Raw genomic sequence first — 15866 nt, forward strand, 5'->3', positions numbered from 1 at the left:
AACGGCCAAAATAAAAGGGGTCTTTGTCGAAAAACAAAAGTTCAGGGTCTTTGACAAAATACCGTTGTGACGAGATCGGCTTCCGTTGTTGTGACCTATAAGGTCAGAAACTCAGAATTCCTCTCTTTTCGATCAAGAGCTGAGAACCTCGTCACTTCGTCAGCCATGGCGATTGCACGCCCGAAGGACTAAAATATAACGAATTAAAACACAAATAGAGAGACTATAATTGAGATTTGAGAGAGACTTCACAAGTTCTCAAAGAAATGGAGCCCTTTTCTCGCCTGGTATTGCTAGTCTCTATCTGTCTACTTATCTTGCAATTAGAATCGGCACCTCAAGCTTTTCGTAGAGATCCAGGGCACCCGCAGTGGCATCATGGAGCCTTTCACGACATCAAAGACAGCATTCGTTCTGATGTCCGACGAATGCTTCATTCCCGGACTGAGGTAATTGTTTCTCCTTCGCCATTCGATTTCAGTTATTTACCTTTTTGTTTTCTTACTTTGGTTCGAAAAATTAAAGAAATCATACGTATAGGCATTTGGTTCTTTAGAATTTGATGGATGGACTAAACAGTATTACCGTCATGCAGGTTCCTTTCCAGGTCCCACTTGAAGTTAATATTGTCCTCGTTGGCTTCAATGGAGATGGGGGCTATAGGTACGTGGTAGATTCGCGCAAGCTGGAAGAGTTTCTCAGAAGCAGCTTCCCATCTCATAGACCAGCTTGCTTGGAAACAGGGGGGCCACTTGATATTGAGCATCATATTATTTATAATGCATTTCCTGTAAGCTTCTTACTTTGTAGCTAAGATGTCCAAGATGCTTGAGGTTTTTTATTTTTAAGTTTCCTGCAAATAAATTGCCTGTATCTCAACCATTATGTTAGTTTTTGGTTTTGTTTTATTACTAGCGGAGGCCTCACTCATAAACTTTTAGGCCAGAGCTTGATTCGAATTAGAGACTTTAGCTCAAGCTCGAGCATAGCTCGAGCCAAACGATTGGAAGTTCGAGCTCAGTTACCTTTGATTTTAGGTCTCTCAAGTAGCCGCGGTCTCCCTCAATTGCCAAGGTGCCAAATCGAGGTCTCCCTCAGCTGCTGAAGTGTCGAGCTGATGTTTCCCTATCGGGCAAGGTGTCGAGTTAAGGTCTCCCTTAATTGACAAGGTGTCGAGCTGAGGTCTCCCTCAATTGTCGAGGTGCTAAGCCAAGATCTCCTTTAGTGACTGAGGTGCCAAGCCGAGGTCTCCCTCAGTGGTCGAGGTGTCACCTATATCGAGCTCAATTCGAATTAGAGACTTGAACATAAGCTCAAAAGTTCGAACTCGGCTCGCTCGAACTTGACTACCTTTGGTTGCAGGTTCCCTAGCAATCGAGATGCCGAGTTGAGGTGTCCCTCAGTTGGAGAGAGAGTGGCATTCTTGTAATTTATAAGGAGAGAGAGAGAGATGGCATTCTTGTAATTTATAAGAAAGAGAGAGAGAGAGTTGGTAGGAGAGAGAGTGGCATTCTTGTAATTTGAAAGAAAGAAAAGCAAGAGAGGGAGAGTGGCATTCTTGTAATTTGAAAGAAAAAACAAAAGAGAGAGTTGGTAGGGAGTGGCATTCTTGTGATTTCTAAGAAAAAAAGGCAAAAAATACTATTAGATTCCATTTCCTTCATCCTTAGGCCTTCTTACATACACATTTCAGCTTAATATATTTATATAGATTCTTCAACGTTCCATTATGATAATATGTGCATCTACAATTTACCTTCTTGATAGCAGAAAATTTCTCACAATGGATTGAGGAGAGAGACATGAGAGAGAACTTGGATAGGGGAAGCTTACCACTCTAAGAAATTTGCCAAAGAGATAAGAGGAATTTCTCACAATGGATTGAGCTCGAGGTGAGCCAAGCTCGAATGTACGAACTTTTGAGCCAAGCCAAATTCAAGCTCAAGACTCTAACTCAAATCAAGTTCAAGCCTAACATTTTTTGGCGACCTATTCGCAAGGACTTGAATCCATCAAAATTTTAAATTAACAGTATTTTTGAAAAATAAAATAAATTAAAATAAAGAAAAGATTTAAAATATAAATAATATTTAGAATATATTTTGATATATATATATATAATATAAATAATATCATATTTATATATAAAATAATATATTTTTAATATAAGTAATATCTGATATATATAGTTGGGGTTGGGGCTGGGCGGGGACTTCATTCCCCATCCCCGTCCCTGATTGGGGATCGCTATTAATTCCCATCCCTGTCTCCACCCTGCCAAAACAATCCCCATCCCCGACCCCATCGAGTCAGGGAGGTCGGGTAGTCAATGGGTATGAGGAAAATTGCCATCCCTAGGTCCATGCATTTCTCACTTACAATATGCTGATGATATACTTACTTCCTAGATGCAGATGTGGATCAGGTGTTAAATTTAAGAGCAATTTTGGCCAACTTTGAGATGCTGACAGGGATGAAAGTGAACCTGGAAAAAAGTCTTATGATTAGAATTGGGAAGATTAGTCAAGAAGAGATGGTTCAAGAAGAGATGGTGCAATTTGCAGAAGCCTTTGAATGCCAGATTAGGGAATTACCTTTTTCCTATTTCGGCCTCCCGGTTGGGGCTAAATCAGCCTTACTTTGTATATGGAGACCTCTTATAGAGAGAGTGGAGATGAGGTTGGAAAAGTGGAAGGCAAAATACCTCTCACTGGGAGGTAGGATTACCCTCTTTAAGAGTGTGCTGTCGAGTTCACCTATCTACTACCTCTCATTGTTGAAGATCCCAACAGATGTGGCCAACAAGATAGAGAATACAGAGGGATTTCCTTTGGGAAGGGGCAAGGGGAACTAAGAAGATTCATTTAGTAAAGTGGTAAAAGGTTTGTAGGCGGAAAGAGATAGGGGGATTGGGGTTTAGAAGAATAAATGCTTTCCCTCCTGGGTAAATGGCTTTGGAGGTTTGGGTTGGATAGGGAGAGGGAGTCTTTATGGAGGAGAGTGGTGGTAGGGAAGTATGAGGTGGTAAGGTTTGTGTGGAAACCAAGAGAGGTGTCAAGCTCTTATGGGGTATGTGTTTGGAAAGGCATTGTGAAGTTCAACTAGGAGTTAAGGGGCTTGGTAGATTTAATGTGGGAGGGGCTAGAGTAAGGTTTTAGAAAGATGAACGAGTGGGGTTGGGAAGCTGTGTGAAGTGTGAACTATGCCCAAGACTGTATAGGTTGGCTGAACAACAATTAGTGATTGCTCATGCTATATGAGGTTAGAGATGATCAGGTGGCTTGGTGCCCCAAATTCAGAAGATCTTTATTGGGTCAGGAGGTGGAGGAATGTTTCCTACTGTTGGACAGATTTAGAGCAGTTCAGAATTTCAATATCTTCCAGTGATGGTTTGTGGTGGAAGGAGTGTAGGGATGAGAAGTTCTCAATGAAGTCCTATCTGGCTTTGATCAAAGAGGATTTGGGTTCTGACCAAGTAGGTGGAGTGTTGGGGAATCCAGTCCTCCCTAGAGTGGAAGCATTTTGCTTGGCTAGTAGCCTTGGACAATATCCTAACAACAGATCACTTGAAATGCAGAGGTTTTAGCATGGCTAGCTATTGTTATTTATGTAATAGGGATGAGGAATCTGTATGGCACCTATTCTCTTCCGTAAAGTGGCAAATTTCATCTGGAAGTTCTACTCCTTCCTTTTTGGTATTCTGGTGTTCCAGCCTTCCTCCCCAGCAGAAATCTTTTCTTCTTGGCCAAGGTTCAGAGGAAGCAAGAAAGAAAAACACCTTTGGAGCTGTATTCCCTTTGCAATTTTCTGGATAAATTGGAAAGAAAGGAATAAAAGGCTTTTTGAAAATAAGGCAAAGTGCATTGTAGTGTTAGTGGCATCGGTTGGAAAGCTTGTCACAAGCTGGGTTTTGGTTCTTCCAGAGTTCGAGCAAGTTAGGCTATGTTTGGTTCAATTCTCAATCTTTCTAATTTTTACCCAAGATGAAATTCCAAAATGGACAAGAATGGGTAAAATAGGCAGAATGAGAAAATATTACTATGAACCAAACGCTTTTTTCCTAAAAATGAATTCTTTTCGGACTGACAAGTGTCCTATCTCCTATGTAAAAGTACTTTTGTAAAAGTGTTTTGTAAAAATGATTTTGTAAAAATACTTTTGTAAAAGAGCTTTCATAAAAATACTTTGATAAAAGTGCTTTCCTAAAATTGCTTTTGTAATAGTACTTTTATAAAAGTACTTTGTAAAAGTGCTTTTATAAAAGTACTTTTGTATAAGTGCTTTTATAAAAGTACTTTTATAAAAGTACATCTGTAAAAGTGCTTTTATAAAGTACTTTCGTGAAAGTGTTTCTACAAAAATGCTTTCGTAAAAGTACTTTTGTTTATAAAAGTGCTTTTGTAAAAGTACTTCCATGGTAGGCCACTAGTAAACATTTATGGCAGCAGTTTTGTAGGCATATTTTCCTCAAAGAATGAAAATGAGCAAGATGGGGCATGATTATTTTTCATGCCGTAGGATACCTCAATTTTTGTGCTATGGGCTGATTTTTCATTCTAAAAAGAATGTGGCCATGGCAAGAATTTTGTAACCAAGCACTCTAATGCTATTCATTCTTTCTCATTCTTGCCCAGAAGTAGCAAGAATTAAAAGAATGAGGCCCAGGGCATTGAACCAAACATGGCCTTAACAGTTCTGATTTGGTGGAAAATTTTAGGGATGTTCTCAAAGATTCAAGCTTGTAATGTGAACCTTTTCCATATTGACTAACTAGGTTGGTGTGTCATCTTGACATCCAACGAGGCAACCAGTTTGTACTTACATTTTATTTTAATATTTTTTTTCCTTACTCTTCAAATGAAAAAAAAAAGCTTCAAAAGGACTGCATCCAATGGTTTGACTAGAAGAGCAATTGTAGGCAAATTCAGCTTGAGATAAGGTGAGATTCCATTGCTGGATGTTTTGCCCCACTAAGTTTCTCAAGAGATTTTCCAAACTTCGATTTACAACCTCAATTTGGCCATCTATTTTTTAATGACAAGAAGAACTAAACTTCAGTTTAGTTCCTAACTTCCACCAAAAGTGTGTGCCGAAATTGGCTTATAAACTTAGAGTCTCAATGCGAAATTATGGTTCTAGCAATGTCATGGAGTTTGACAACCTCCTTGAAGTAAGGATCAGCTACATTAGAGGCATCCAAAATCTTGTTTTTTTTTTAAAATTTTTTATTTGATAATTACATCCAAAGTTTTGTTATAGGGTATAAAATGTGCTATTTTGGAGAACTGATCAACACCCAACATGACTAGGTCCTTATTTCTCTGGATACATGGCAAGCGAACTATGAAATCCATACTCACATCTTCCCAATGTGCATTTGTATGGGGAAGAGGTGTATATAATGTTGTATTTTAGCCATGGCTCTTAACAATGTGACATGTTCTGCAACGCTCCACATGCCTCGTAACCATCACATTTCATTCAAGGCCAGTAGAAATTTTCTTGCACAAGAGCAAGTGTCTTGTGTCTTCCAAAGTGGCCCGTGACCATTACCATGATCTTCAATGATAATGGCTTCTCACAACGAACACAGAGTGATACAAAGATGATTATCCCTGAAAGAGAGCCATCTTGCAAAATAAAGTGATTAGTAGGGCCTTTGGAAAAGATGATTATCCATTTTTGTTCAGTGCCACGTCCATTGTCAAGTTATGAGTTCTTAGGTCAATTCTTATGTACTTCAGCCCATGTCCTTTTTGGTTTGCCCCAAGTACTTCTAGCCCCTTCAACTTGCAACATTATCGCTTCCTCTTACTGGATAATGCCTATACTTGAGTTGAATAAATTTTAAAAGTGTCCATCTTAGTATTTAAAAATCATTTTAAAATGTACATCTACAATTTACCCTCCTACCTTGAAACGCTTGAATTATCTACTTTTACCATTGAAGCATTGTATTTTGTTGTGCTGATAAAAGAACGTTATATTTTATTGTTGCTGTTTAGTGGAACTTTGGATCCGGAAATGAATTAAATTCTCACATTTCACACCATGGTAATAGTCTGTCCAATCCATAATATTATGTTCCTGAAGCTGCTCAAACTGAATCAAGCTTACCATGTTTCCTTTTTTTTTTTTTTTATTTTCAATCTTTTATATGGGTTACTGTTATGGACCCGGGAATAGGATCTCGTCACGGGTCGGTCCACGGGGAAAAGCTCCTGTTTTCCCTTGTTCCTCCCCTTCCTAGCTAGACAATCAAGCTTACCATGTTCCTCCCCTTCCTACTCAAGAAGGATAAAAACTCCCTAAGATAAATCAGACTCTATACTAATCCTTATTGGAACAGATAAGATAAGAGTAAGAAAGCAGATAAGATAAGAATAAGGTAAGATGAACTGTGGCTAGCTAGATAATCTGATGAGGGTCCCACCTTACTGCTGCTGCCGGCGGCAGTACTTCTTCCCCACGAATGCGTCCATAACAGTTACTTACTAGATGCTGGTTAGCGATTAAAAGGAGATGCAGGTTAAAACTCAGTTCCGCTTCTCATATGTTCCCTATTTTAATGCATCTTCTTTATTCCAAATTTCCATTTGATATGTTTTCTAAATGTAGGTTGGGCAGCCAGAACTAATAGCACTTGAGAAAGCACTGAAGGAGGCTATGGTTCCTGCTGCAACTGCTAGAGAGGTAATTGCCATTCTAATTTTTTGTTATCTTGTCTGTACTTCTACCTTTTTTGTCCTTTTATTTTTGATAATTACACCTTTGGTTTGTCTTTGAATGGAACCTAATAACTTTATTGCAACTTTTAGACTGATTACGGAAGGGAGGTCCCTCTATTTGAGGTGAATGCTACTGCTGTTGAGCCAGTATTTCATAGGTTGTATTCCTACATATTTGACATAGATCAGGGTAGATATTCAGAAGTTGAGATGGACAAAGCTATACCTAGTGCGATTTTTGTTGTCAATTTTGATAAGGTATATAATCTACATCTTCAAATTTCTATCACTATGCATTGGCCATTTTAAAATGCCTTTATGTATGTCAATTTCAAATGGTAATGAGATCAATTTGTCTCTCATCAAATGTAGATATTGGTTTTCTGAAACCATGTTAACTTAAATTTCACTGTCTTCATTAGATTTTAGGTTGTTGTAATCTCAAAATTGCTTTGTACTTGCTACTTTGCAGGTCAGGATGGACCCTAGGAATGTAGATATTGGTTTTCTGAAACCATGTTAACTTAAATTTCACTGTCTTCATTAGAATTTAGGTTGTTGTAATCTCAAAATTGCTTTGTGCTTGCTACTTTGCAGGTCAGGATGGACCCTAGGAACAAGGAAATTGATCTTGATAGTCTGATGTATGGCAAAATTCCTGAGCTTTCAGAGGAAGAAATGAGAAAACAAGAGGGGGACTACATCTATCGTTATCGCTACAATGGAGGAGGGGCATCTCAAGTTTGGTTGGGGTCTGGCAGGTATAGTTGATCTAGACCAATTTGTTGGAGAATTTCTAAATAGAAATTGATAATTAGTGAGTTTTGTTTGTTCTTTTCCTGTTTAAGCATAGTATAATTTAAAAACTAGAGGAGCAAAGAGCTATGCTACCAAAGTTGTATGATCTGGGGTCTATGAATGCTTTTTTCCTTTGCTTTTGCATTTACAACTGCACTGAGAGAGATTTTGTTAGATATAAGTAAAAGAGGAAGTACATGAGAAGTTGTACAACATAGAAAAAGAGATACGCAAGTATTACAGTGTTGATTTCTCAATCTTTTCTTTCCCATTTTCTAGGGGATCTAGGAAGGAAATTACTAGTGGTTTGAAAACATTCTATATTATTAAGAGAAAATCTATTTAGATATAATTGTCATGGTACATTCATCCAGAATCAGTTTTAGCTTTGTACCCAAACCACTTTCTAGCAGAACAGAAATCTAAGACAACTTATAAAAATACTCTAATCTATTGACACTCTAAAAAGCAAAGGCAAAAGCAAATATTGACAAATACTCTGCAGAGACAAATATGTCCTAAGGTGTGCACTTTGGGGGGGGGGGCATTCAGAAATCTCTACTTGAATTTAGAAAAGGGATCAAAGTATGTGGTGGGAGATGGTACGAGGATACAACTATGGCTGATATTTGGTGTGGAGATTGACCCCTTGAAGAAAGTTTTGTCCACTCTGTCCGAGATTGCACAGAATAAAGAAAGTGTGGTAACAGGATGGAAATATAGGTGATTGGTGTCCAGTTTTTAGAGGGAACCTGAATGATTGAGAGATAGGGCAGTGGATGGAGCTGATGCAGAAAATCTGCACCATTACACCTGATGTCGAGGGGCAAATGAATATGGAAATGGGACAAAGCAGGAAGTTTCATGGTCAGATCCTTCTATAACAAGCTGATTGAAGAGAAGATAAATTGCTTTCCAGAAGATAGAATGTGGAACACTGTAGCTCCTCCAGAGGTTGCTTTTCTGTTATGGACTGCAGCTTTGGGGGAAGTGTTTAACAACAGATGTTTTGGCAAGGAGAGGTCTGAGGGTAGAGTCCAGCAGGTGTGTAATGTGTGGGGATGTTTCTGAAGATTCAGATCATCTGTTTATTCATTGTAGAGTTGTAAGGAGTTTGTGGTCAATGTTTTTGGGGCTGTTTGAAATACAGTTCTGTTTCCCAAAAAATCTGGTTGCCTTATTATGGTATTTTTTTTGAAGAATAAATAAAAATAGATTTCATTAAAAATAAAAAGTATTACAACCTCAATGGGTGTCAAGATGAAACACTGCATAAGCTATTCAGCAGAGAAAAACTCAACATTACAAACTTGTAGATCAAATACATCCCAAGAACTCTCCCCCCAAAACTGCCCTGAAAACTAGTAAGCCTTCAAGATTAGCTCTCCGTTGTCCATATCCCTTTGATCACCCTTCAGACTTGCATGAAAGCTTTCAGACTTATTTTCTGCAGAAAACCCACCTCTAATTGTGTCCTCAATTCAGTTTTCTTACCACTTCCCTTCTTCCACCCTTTGACCCGCACAGTCCAGCTTGCCAATTCCATTCTGACCTTGTGCCCCCAAACTTCCCTCAATATTCTTGAGTCTTCGAACTCTCATTCGTCCTCTCCTAAGAACTCTTCTCCCCCTTCTTCGTCCCAGCCCTTATTCTTCTCAGTTCTTTTTCTAATTTTTCCTCTCTTTTATTTATTTCAAACTGTTTAAAGGCAACTTTTGCAAAACCTTCCCCACCCCCAAAGAACAGACCAAGTGATTTACCCACTGTCACCTCCCTTTCCACTAGCTTAATGATCTCCACTTTCCCATTTAGAGATACTTCAGTAACTTCTTGACCACCGACCTCCTTCACCTGTGCCTCCTCCTCTCTAGGTGAAATCTCCAAAATTCTCTTTTCTTTTGGGAGATTGAAGAGCGTATTTTATTACTGAGCAAACTTGAGGTGGGACAGATTTTGCCTTGGGAGAGTGATATAAGATGGTGGAAAGAGTGCTGTAATGGGTGATTCTCGGTTAAACTATATCATATCACTCTCATTCAGAATCAAGAAAACTATTCTAATGTTGGAGGGATTTGAGATAACCCTATTCCTCCAGGTGTGGAAGCTTTTGCTTGATTGGTGGATTTGGATAGCATCCCGACAACTGATCATTTGAAGAAGTCTTCAAGATGACAAATTTATTCTACATGCAATAGCAATGAAGAAGATGAGGTATCTAATTAAATTTTTTTGCAAAGATGCTGATTTTCCTTTGCACTTCTTTTCATTGTTCAACCAACCGTTTGCTCTGGTTTCTAATATAGTTTGGGCCATTCTATTGGGCTTAACCCAATTAGAAAGCCAAATAACATGCATTCCTACATAAATAACAAATATAATTCAAATGTCAAATTGAAATGAGTAGTCGTACAAGATTACAGATTTGAATAGAAAGTAAAAGAAAATTAGAAGAGAAGAGAAGAGAAGAGAAGAGAGATGGAGAAGAACTCGTGGAAGGGTTTTATGAGAAGACAATGGTTGGTGTGTGTTTAAAACAGCCGCCCCACTCCTTAATTTATATAGCTTACATGGCAATAAAAGATAAGTTTAAAATAAAACTAATCCTAGATAAGATAGAATAAAAATAATCCTACTAGGAAAGCTGATCCTAATCGATTTAAGTCTAAGTACATCTTAGGGTGCCACACGAATACACTTAATGTGGGATCCACAGTTTCCTATACTCCCCCTCAAGTTGGGTAGTAGATATTTGTCATTCCCAACTTGCATAGATCTTCTTCTAACTTCTTTCTTGAAACAACCTTAGTGAGTAGATCTGCAAGCTACATGTTGGAGGTGATGTAGGGAAGGCATACTTCTTGAGATGTAACCCTTTCTCTGATAAAATGCCGGTCCACTTCGATATGCTTAGTTCTGTCGTGCTGTATTGGATTATGGGCTATATTGATGGCAGCCTGATTATCACGGTACAACATTAGGGGTATATCATAAACAATACCCAATTCCTCAAGTAATGATCTCACCATAGAATCTTAGCCACACCATTTGCCATTGACCTATATTCAGTTTCAGCACTTGAACGAGAAACAACACTTTGTTTCTTACTCTTCCAGGAGACCAGATTACCTCCTATATAGGCACAATATCCAGTGGTAGATCTTCGGTCATCAACACACCCAACCCAATCAGCATCTGTGTAGACTTCTATCTTCATATGGTCATTTTTCTTGAACAAAATGCCTCTGCCTAGGGACCTCTTCAAATATGCTAATATCCTTTCAATCGCAAGGAGGTGAGTAGTTCTAGGAGAGTGCATATACTGACTAACTACACTAACTGCATAATTGATGTCAGGTCATGTGAGGCAAAGATAGAGAAGTTTTCCAACTAACCATTGAAACATAGCTTTATCTTCAATAGGCTCTCCACCCTCTGCACTAATCCTGTGGTTTTGTTCAATAGGTGTGTCCATAGGCTTAACTCCCAACTTTCTTGTTTCTTGAACTAATCCTGTGGTTTTGTTCAATAGGTATGTCCATAGGCTTAACTCCCAACTTTCCTGTTTCTTCTAGTAGATCAAGAACATACTTTTGTTGAGAGACAAAAATCCTATGCTTGGATCTAGCTACTTCAATGCCTAAGAAGTATCGTAGTTCCCTCAGATCTTTTACCTCAAACTCTTGATGAAGGAGTTGCTTAAGAGACTCAATCTCACTAGTATCATTCCCGGTTACTACAATATCGTCTACATACATGGCAAGCAAGGTTACGAAGGAACCCACTCTCTTGATAAACAAAGTGTGGTCTTACTGAGCCTACACATATCCAGACCTATCAAGGGCTTGTCTGAATCTATCAAACAATTCTCTGGGGGACTGTTTTAGTCCATATAGAGATTTGTTCAACCGACAAACCTTTCCTTTCTCCGTACCATAAAATCCTAGAGGCAACTATATGTAAACTTCTTTCTGCAAGTCTCCATTGAGAAAGGAATTTTTAACATCCATCTGATATAATGGCCAAGAGTAACTAGCTGCAAGAGATGATAGTACTCTGATAGTGGTCATCTTTGCTACTGGTGCAAAAGTTTCTAAGTAGTCAATACCATATGTCTGAGTAAATCCTTTTGCAACTAACTGGGCCTTATACCTTTTAACAGAACCATCAACATTATGTTTCACAGTGAATATCCATCTACATCCAACCGATTTCTTTCCTTTTGGTTGATCAGCTATCTCCCAGGTATTGTTTCTAATGACGGCATCCATTTCTATTTTTATTGCATCTTTCCATTCTGGCACTTCCAATGCTTCCTATATTGTTCTGGGAATGGGAATATCAACAATGGATGCGAGAAAATACTTATAGGAGGGAGACAAATGATCATAGGACAAGAACTGAGAAATGCTGTGAGCTGTAGATGTGGTGCAATGACGCTTGTCCTTACAAACTGCTATGGGAAGATCAAGATCACAAATGATCATAGGACAAGAACTGAGAAATGCTGTGAGCTGTAGATGTGGTGCAATGACGCTTGTCCTTACAAACTGCTATGGGAAGATCAAGATCATCTAATGAAGGTGAAGGCTCCATGGTGGAATGTCTCTCATTTGTAGTATCTGTGGTACCTGGATTTGGATTTGTAGAAGGAATTGGGACTACTGTGGTACCGGGATCTGGATCTGCAGAGGGGACTAGGACTGGCTTGCATTGCTGATGTCCGAAATCAACTTGTCTCCATTGTCTGTGATAGACTTGTTAGACAGTGTATGCCCTTAGCTCCAATCAGCATGATGTGCAATATGACATTTATTGTAAATGAATAAAGTACATATTGAATTCATGTTATTATGGTGTGTTTCTGTGTAATACCCTTAAACTGGACATATATGAGACTCGTGTTAGTTTAGAATCTTCATAGCCGTTGGATAGATCGGGGGAGATTTATCCTGTCAAGGCTGACACTAATGTATCGCCAAGTTGGTTGGGGTGGCTTGTCTCAGCTACCAGGGTCAGACTTGAGGTACATGCAGTGTGGTTTTTCTTGAAACCTTGAACCGGACCAAAATTCTAGTATTGCCTTGGACCTTGGAGATAGATGGACAAAACTGGAATGTTACACCTGACCCCTAGACTCGATTATGATACTGCACTAGATGTCGGATTGGGCTGTCTTTGATATGCCAATCAGTGAGATCCTTAGAGGGGGTCAAAACCTGGGTATGTTGGGACAGTCCGAGAATTCATCTGAGAGGGTGATCATAGTGACAGGATCAGCCCCTTTGTCGGACAAAGTGAATGATCAGGGATGCACTCTCTTCAATGGAAACCTAAATTGCTGGTAGTTGATTTCAACCGTTGAAATTTGTTTTTGCAAAATATATTTATATAGAGATATACATATATATTATGGTTTCAAAATGTTTGCAAAATGTTTTAATTCCCGGGATCCATGTGAGTAGAGAGTGCAGCACTGCACCTTGCAGCCGAGGGAGAGGTCCTCTCTTGTCGGCCAGTGTTTGATCATTATGGGCTGAGAGGTTAAGTGTAAGACCATTGAGGATTATACCTGATGGGCTAATCTAGCATCTGTCCATAGTCCTTGGGCCTTCATAAGATGGCTGGACCCAATGACCATTTAGTGTAAATGTTGGGCCCATTAAGAACCCATAGTGATGGACTTAGGGGTTCACTGTATTCAACAGTGAATTTGGACAGGCCTTGTAACAGAGGCTAGGCTGAATCCATGTGGCTGATGTGTAGATCAATGATAGGGTCCCATGCCATACAAAGAGAGCCAAGCTAGCTAGCATTAAAGTGGAAATGAGCCTGAAAGCTTAATGGGCCTAAAAGCCCATTTCAAACTGTATTAATTAGATTAATTAAATAGGGGCGGACCTGGGATTTGGATCAACAGATAAGATAAGGGGTTATCCTTATCCACTTAAAGAGTCTATATCCAAATAAAGATTTGGATCAAAGGAACTCCTAATTTGATTAGGAAGGCTGATCTTTATCTGCAGATAAGATAAAGGATTATCCTTATCACTTAAAGAGTCCAGATCCAAATAAAAGATTTGGATTAGGAAACTCCTAATGGGATTAGGAAATTTCTCTTTAAGGCTATGAATAAGAGAGCAGGGCGAACCTCCAAAGACACATTCGCTGAATACAGAGAGAAGACAACACAGTTAGACTGATCAATAGACTGAAAGGATAAATGACCCAGCCTATTATGCCAAAGCATCACCTAATCAATAGACTGAGAAACAAAGGATTTCTTAGTTTCACTATCTAACTGATGAGCACTTCCTCCAAGTAGGTAGATTCCATTTGTCTCACAGCCAGTCCCAATCACCTTCCTTGTCTCCAGATCCTGAAAAACATATCGATCTGGAAAAAAAGTTACTGAACGATTCTGTTTTTTTGTAATGCTACTAACTAAGAGCAAGTTAGTATTAAGCTTAGGAACATGCAAAACGGAGGATAGGGAAATGGCATCAAACAACTTGATGTCTCCTTTGCTAGAAATAGGAACAAGGGATCCATCAGTAATGGACACTTTGTCTTTATCAGAAGATAAATGATAGGTAGAGAAAAGTGATGGCAAGCTAGTCATATGGTCAGATGCTCCTGAATCTATTATCCAAGAATGTTCTGTATTACCTGGAGCTAAAGCATGATAAGCTGAGGCCCGATTACCTGATTGAGAAAAGGATGAGGTTGAAAGAGCTGATGGTGGCTGAGGAGATGAGACTGAGTTACTAACGTCATTTTCCAATTGTGTCAGAGCAGCTCGGACAACAGCTAGGGTGTCTAGAGGAGTGCCTCTTGAGGTTGTTAAGGCTGCATTATCAGTGTTAACAGCCATATTGGCATTCCCCTTTTTGTTTTTGAGTTTTGCTGGAACCAGGTGTGGATATAACTTCCAACAAGTGTCTTTAGTGTGTTTAGTTTTCTTGCAATGTTCACACACTAGGTCTTTCTTAGACTCTTTCTTCATATCCTTTTCCTTATCTTCCCCAGATTTGGGTTTAACTGCTGCCAGGGCAGATTCGAAAGACTGCTGCTACAACATAACCTTTCTCCTAGTCTCCTCATTGTGCACTGGGGAATAGACTTGAGACAAAGTCACACCCTCTCTTGTCAACAGCTACTGTCTTATAATATCATACTCAGAATTTAGACCAGCTAGGAACTCAAATATTCTGTTAGTTTCAACTTGTCTTTTATAAGTCCATGCATCTATCTGACTTTCCCATTCTATTGTCTCAAGATGGTCAATTTCATACCACAGAGATTTTAGGGTTGAAAAATAAACAGAGACCTGTTTCTCTCCTTGTCTGAGATTTCTAACTTCCAATTTCAGCTCATAAGCTCTAGCAACATTAAGAGGCTGGGAGTAGGTTTCTTTCACAATATCACATGTTTCTTTAGCCGTTTTTGCCCATAAGTAATTTCGGCTGATGTGTGGCTACATGGAGTTGCACAGCGATGTCATCACCAAATAATTTTCCTGACCTAGCATAAGTGGGATCTTCCTTAGTTGGTTCCTTCACATCCCCCAACAAATAGTTCAGCTTTCCTCTTCCCCCAATGGCCATCATGGCTGATTGGGACCACTCTAAGTAGTTTGAACCATCAAACTTCACAGTTGTAATTTGGAAGGTGTTTTCAGACATGTTAACTGAATCAGTCCCCAAAACACCCTTCCCTTGTCTTTTAAACTCCATTAATAATCAGTAAAAATACTTCCTAATTACTGTACCAGTTGGCTCATTGAGTCTGCAGCAGGTAATAGCAGTAAAAAAAAAATGTGACAGTCGGCCTATTGAGACTGATAGTAGAAAATAACAGTTCTGTTGTAACAGTCCTGCTGAAACATCTCTTCCAGAGATCAAAGAAGTCGAGGGAGACAAGTCCCGAAGCAATAACAGCCCTGAAACTTGAGGGTTTTCTCTTAAACCCTAAAAGGAACTACAGAAATCTTCTGGAGATTTTTTTGTACCTCTTATCAAAGTATTCTTACTACCGATCATAAGAAAGATTGAAAAACTTACCAGAAAATTCTGAAAAACTCTGATCTTGAACCAGAAATCTTCTGAAATTCTGACTGCAACCTCTAGTACTGGTTGAACAGAAATCCTTTGAAATTCTGATCGCCACCTCCGGTACTGATCAAGGGTTGATCTTGATCCTTTTCTCTTCCTCTGATTCTTCCTGGTTATCTAGGATACAATCCAATCTTTGGACTGTTGCTGTAGATAACCTCCAAGAATTAGCTGAAGAGAGCTTTCTCTATTCTTCCAGCCCTAGGTAATTCTCATGTGGTCGGCTGGA

General features: G+C 39.1%; 1 protein-coding gene across 1 annotated transcript in view; it reads left to right on the forward strand.

Moving 5' to 3' along the window:
- The first annotated feature begins 82 nt into the window (after positions 1-82).
- The window catches only part of LOC148872135 (uncharacterized), a 79220-nt gene continuing 63436 nt past the window's right edge, over positions 83-15866 (forward strand). Inside the window, exons 1-5 of the mRNA XM_088971651.1 lie at positions 83-449; positions 596-790; positions 6619-6693; positions 6819-6986; positions 7326-7489. Coding sequence (XP_088827777.1) covers positions 267-449; positions 596-790; positions 6619-6693; positions 6819-6986; positions 7326-7489 — 785 coding nt within the window. The 5' untranslated portion in view covers positions 83-266. The remainder of the gene's footprint in view (positions 450-595; positions 791-6618; positions 6694-6818; positions 6987-7325; positions 7490-15866) is intronic.

This window comes from Nelumbo lutea, chromosome 2, assembly GCF_056320005.1.
Source record: "Nelumbo lutea isolate HS-2025 chromosome 2, American lotus-T2T, whole genome shotgun sequence".
Lineage (NCBI taxonomy): Eukaryota > Viridiplantae > Streptophyta > Magnoliopsida > Proteales > Nelumbonaceae > Nelumbo > Nelumbo lutea.